Genomic DNA, 6000 nt, shown 5'->3' on the forward strand with positions numbered 1-6000 from the left:
CCTATGGGCAAGCTACCCTGCAGGGAAGTGTCCACATGCTATACAAGACCACCGAACTCAACGAGTTCGGCAAAGTCGAAGCTCCAGTCGACATAACAATCGACCCCAACTTCCCCATGAGGAGAATAACGGGGTCAGAAGCGGCGCATGACGCCGCATACGCTTGGTGGACAAGCGTGAGTGGGAAAGAATTCGTACACTGGTACGAACAGGCCGAAGCCGCCTTCAAAAGCGGCAAGGTACACAGAACCCTTTGCGAAAAAGTGAAGGAAACCGAGAAATACTTCTTGGGACTCCCAAGTATCGCAAGACTCGTGGAGGAATATAATTCCCCAGAGAATAAGGGGGGGTCTCCTGGGAAAGTCTAGGCAAAGCTGCCTACTTAAAGTCCCAGTTCAAACCACTCAGGACTCCTGAGGAACATGCCGCAAGAACTGCGGAACGGGAAGTGAAAGCTTCCAAATACCGGGAAAGAGATGCAAGTCTCCGTGCTGGACAACCAGCCCAACGACCACCCTTCCCCACGGGAAGAACGGTAGACCTACCGTACTCTACACCTGAGCCAAGCAGCTCAGGAACACGACAACCCGCTCCCACCCAGGGAGCACCCACTTCGTCGAGCCCACAGCCCGACAATGTAGCCCAGGCTACGTCATCGCATCCGACGCAGCAATCGGATGTCCAGATGAACAACCTGGAGGAAAACCCTCCTCCGGGGCAATGAATCCACCCTTGAGAGAAGGGAAAGTGACACGGTAATATGCCACCGAGGCGCCCGTGAAAACACCTTCCCCCAACTCGAGGCCCTGCACACAATACTGTATGCGAGGAACCGCAAGTAACAATTGCGGAAATCTCCACTCCGTCAAAAGACCCACATCCACCACCGCTCGTGTGTAAACACCACTTACACATGAACCCTCACAGAACAAGTGAGGAACACCAAAGACATACAACCTTTGGGTCGAAATTCATTTTCGACAAACTCCACCATTTTCTCTCTTCTCTCCCTGCGATACCAATGTAGTACAAAATCGCCCACTTTAAAGTGGCGACAACAAAACACTCATTGATAATTCCAAACTCAATGTAAATCAACTATTAAAACTCTGTTTTATTTCACTATCAACTTTGTATGCGTCGCAAATGCAACGCAAGGGGGGAGAATGTCAGGGCAATAGCCCCGAACCCCGAGTCACATCACCTTGTGTGCTGAGCCACCCTAAGACCTCACAGTGGGAGTGGGTGGTGGAAGGTCTGGTGATGGAACACTCACTGGGCCATTGGGGTTTTGTCATAGAACATAGGAATGTCGAGGTAGACATAGGAATGGGATGGTTCTGAGGTTACAGGTCGGTTTACAGTGGTGGCACAATGGTGTGGAAGCTACAATTGTGGTACAAGGTTTTGTGGGCTATGTATTTGATAAGGAAAGACATTTTTCGGCATCTGCCTTACACATCATATGACTTCTAACCATCTAATATAAAGTCATAATGGTCAAGGGAAGTCCCTTGAAACTCAACAAATCCCCCAGCCAGCACCAAAACCCAGTGGGAAAGCTTGGCATGGGGTTTGATGGAGAAGTAAAATGGGGGGAGGCCCTGGGTCCACCTGCTTGCAACCACAGACCATAAGATTCTAGTCTATATCCATAACATTGCAGAAGGGCATATATATAAGTGAAACAGCTTATGTAATAATGAGGCAGGTATATAAACCCCCCAGACCCCTAGCTGATAAGGGGCAATCTTGTAATTTACACCTCTTCCTTTAGTGTAAATTGAGTCTTTCTGGTCTAGTGATCTGTTTAGTTCATGATCTCAAAGCTCATTTATTGGCCATAGCCGATTCAAGGTCCCTCACACTTGATGTCTCAGCACATGGCTCAAACTCTGTCCAATCTCTTTCTCACTGCCATTGATGATGATGCATGATCCCCAGAGGCCTTGGAGGCTTATTATTTTGAAGTTAGCACCCTGTATTTGTGCCGATCAGCAACCATCATGTTACTACATCCCCTGGCTTCATTTCCTCTGATCTCCTGCATGTTAGAACTGGGTGAGGGTAGACGATTCCAGAGGGGAACCAGAGACTTAGCAAGGAGGGACCTTGGCCTCAGCAACTCAAGGGGAGCACTGTGCCATTGCTGTTTGTCCATTTGGTCCTTAATTTCAAAAGCAGTGAGCAGGAAGTCTCTAGGGGGCATTTCTGGTCGATTTTAGACTGAGGGTCCAAAATGAGTATCGCAAGGGGGGAGAATGTCAGGGCAATAGCCCCAAACCCCGAGTCACATGTAAACTAGATACATATAGTCACGTGGGCAAGCGGGAACCTCCGGGTAACCGCTTACACACCACCGTAAAATACACTATCTTGTATCACTTATGGCCTTGTGTGCTGAGCCACCCTAAGACCTCACAGGGGAGCACAATAGTCTGCAAGTGAACAAAAGAGAGAAAAGGCCATCCTGCTGTCTAGCAAGCCATCCAGCTGGCAGGCAGATAACAATGAACCACTTGAACAGGCAACCTTGGTTGGTGTCATATCCATACCAACTCCGCCACAGCTCCAGTCCGCCTCCGGTCCATCCTCCCCCTGCACCTCTGCCATACCCTCCAGTTCACCTCCAGTTCACCTCTGCCTCCGATCTCCGGTACCTCTTATCCTCACCTTAAACATTTCTACCTACCCAATATTACTATGGACCTCCTAGGACCTCTGCCACCCCTGCAAAGGTTTTCCCACTCTCCAGTAGCTGTCGCTAATTCCACCCTTCACCTACCCACTCCACAATGCTTGATAAGGTGATTTTCTCATGAGCTCGCTGACCCGGAAAGTGGGTAAGTCTCTCTTGGGTTTTCCCCTTTGTTCCCATTTGTCTTTTATTATGTATATAAGTCCTGTACTGTAGTTGATGGCACCTTAGTGCAAAATCGACAAGACTATCCCCCAGAGTTGGCACCCCTCATTCTGAAGTTAAGGACCAAACTCTTAAGCATTACTGAATGTAGGCACAGTGCTCCTCTCCAAGTCGCTGAGGCCATGGTCCTCCCACCCATTCTCTACCTTCGGCCTCCTTCCAGGGAAAGGTCCAGGGACACTGCCCCTCTGAAAGGTTGCTTACTTATTTGGGGACGGTAACGTTCCATTCCCCTGTTTGCCTCAGGCCTCAGTAGGTCTGTCTAAACATAAGCTTTGATGGGCTGTATATTCAACATGGTAGAGGTAAAGGCTACTGGGTGTTTACAACTACTCCGAGGTGTATATATGTAAATTACATATCCTGGCACAAATAAATAAAGAAATAATAGCATCACTATAATGGGAATTATAGCAATGCAACATAATGATATCACTATAATCGGAATTATAGTGAAGTAAGGTTAATCCCTTACACCCTCCTTACCATGTCTTTGACAGTTGGAAGGTACATGTACAGGGAGAAAGTGTGGATGAGGGTGACAGGTGGATGGGTGGATGGATGGATGATGGTGGCAGTGGGTGGGACGGGCCAAGTGGCACTAGGATGCATTGACAGAAGTGATGGATATGCTGGGTCATGACACATAATCAGGAGGGAGATTATGTGTTTGAGTAACGTCAATGCATGGTATTTTCACCCCACTGTGCATGGGTTGCGATGACAGAATGAATGGTGTGGGCACAAAGCCTGGCCTGAAATGGGGCGGTCAAGTTCCACTCTCCCCTGCAGTCAACGATCCAGCCAGTTGTCCTGGGTCGATTTCCCTGTCACTGTCAATGGGGTAGGTGGCTTAGTTCCACTAAAGATGGGAACAAATCGTCCATCAGGTTCTTGTACCTTGACAGACAGGCATGAATTCGCCACTTCTGTGACAATGGCAGTGGCAGTGGGGATCCCTTCAGGTACTGGGACCCCAATGATTGGTTGACCCATTTGACTGACAGGGACTACAGGAACCTCTTGGGGTGCTTGCACCTCAACAGTGGGTTCTTTCATCTGTTCAGAGATGACAATGGGATCCCCATTGGTTGATGGGTTTGGGGGTGGGTTTTCCACCGTTTCCATGGGTGGCTTTGGCTTGTCATGTCAAGAGAGTGCGAGGAGAATTTCATTTAATTTCTCGTTTAATCTCTCTTCCACCTTAATGTTGCAATCTAAATGAGCAGTCGCTATTCCCAGAGATCTGGGTATTCATGTTATGGACATCGCCCCTCAATTCAGCGATGTCATTGTCAACTTGGTTGACATGATTTCTTAATACTCACACCATCTCAGATGTGATGGAGGACATGATGTGCACCTTGGGACATATGCTGTGAGGGCCTCAGCTATGAGGGCTTCAGACGTTGTAACTTGGTCAACGTCGCTTAGATAGATCCAACACATCTGAGATGCATCGCTGGGCCCTGCAAGTCCAGATCACCACTATCAATTGAAGTGTGTCATCTTCCACCCTACAGCCAGTGGAGGGACCAGCCATGTCAGCAGGAGCATTAGAATGGCTCCTGGTGTTGTATTTCGACATCAGGAGGGTGTGTCATTCAACAAGTTCACATGAGAACTTGATCAAAGTTGTCATATCCATCCACGACCATCATCCTCCACTACCTCCAGTCCCTCTGGATTACCTCTGCTGCTTCGTCACTAACCTCAGAGCCTCCGTATTCCACAATCACCTTCGACTCCCTTGATGGTCACCACCCCCTCAATCCAATATATTACCTACGCCTCCCTAAGTACAGATTCCTGAAGGCCTCCGGACAGCTCTGACGTCCACTAGTGCACTCCCACCTCCGCTGGGCAATTCACTTGCTTGCCCTGCAAGCCTACCTTCAGGCCGATCCCTCCTTTCTGTCATATCCATACAACTCCAGACCTCTGCTCCTGTTTCTGGACCTCCATCTCCTCCTCCAGAACTCCACATCCTCCACCACCTTCCCCTGTTGGTTGTTGAGAGCCCACTCTACCTCTGGCTCCAACACAACGTCCAACACTACCTCCGGTCTGACTCCGGTTTACTCCGGGTCCAATCCCAACCTTGTACCTTCCAGACCAGAGTTTGCAATGCTCCTTACCTCCGGCTCCAGACTCCTGTACCAGAACCCCATCACACCTCCACCTCTGGAACTCCGGTCACATCTCCGCCTCTGGACTTTGACCTCCTCCATCTTATCTCCTTGTATTCCTTATTGCATTTCATTTATTATGTCTTGCCAATATTCCGGACTTTGACTTCCGACTCCGGACCTCCAGAACTTACTCCGGACCCTGCAGTCTCTACTGTATGGTGTCATTTAATCCTCTTCCTTATTTAGACAGCTGCTTCCTTTCCATATTAGTCAGCTGTCATTCCCCACAACCCCCTCCGCTCCTTCCCCTCTTGGCCTTGCCCTTTTGGGAAGCACCATAGAGTTCCAACCCTTGGCCCTTGGGGTTGTTCCCTCATCCAGTCCCCCTTTGTTCTCCTTCCAGTTCCCTTTGTCCTCTGACTCCACTCCTGTAGTATTATATATATATACTCTGTACATAGATTCCTGTGCCCCTAGTCTGAAATCGACCATGATGACTGGATTGTCCCCCCAAGGGGCTCCCCCTGCTGACCTGAAATTAAGGACCACCTTAGACAACAAGCAATGGCACAGCACTCCACTTGAGTCGCTGAGGCCAAGGTCCCTCCATTCCTGAGTCCCTTCTCCACTTCCGGACAACTCCGCGCTCCTCTGACACTTTCCATTTCTGGGTTATAGCCTGCCACTCTGCTAACCCCATAACTGTCAGGGACAGCTCCGAAAGCGGTGAGGTCCTGGCGCAAGGGACTCGGTGGGACAGGTGTCGGCTATGCATAGCGGCGGTCCCATCGTGGGGTGAGCATCCCCGACCACTTAGGCTGAAGTGGGAAATTGAGAAGAAGGCTGCTTCTTCTGTTCCCACCCCAGGCGCTATTATATACATGCAGTTAGGGTCACGTGGAGGAAGCCACGTCATCTCCACATACAGCCGCACCTCCCCGGGTG

The 6000-nt window shown here is 49.6% G+C and overlaps 1 protein-coding gene across 1 annotated transcript; it reads right to left on the reverse strand.

Moving 5' to 3' along the window:
- Positions 1–3715: 3715 nt before the first annotated feature.
- EI90DRAFT_3129128 (uncharacterized protein) lies at positions 3716–4051 on the reverse strand (the record flags this gene model as incomplete). Its single annotated transcript, XM_039064161.1, has 1 exon — positions 3716–4051. One exon carries the CDS (start codon positions 4049–4051, stop codon positions 3716–3718), a length of 336 nt encoding a protein of 111 aa, XP_038911999.1.
- Between the last annotated feature and the right edge of the window lie 1949 nt (positions 4052–6000).

Source organism: Cantharellus anzutake (assembly GCF_015039405.1).
Source record: "Cantharellus anzutake strain C23 chromosome Unknown EI90scaffold_55, whole genome shotgun sequence".
Taxonomy (NCBI): Eukaryota; Fungi; Basidiomycota; class Agaricomycetes; order Cantharellales; family Hydnaceae; genus Cantharellus; species Cantharellus anzutake.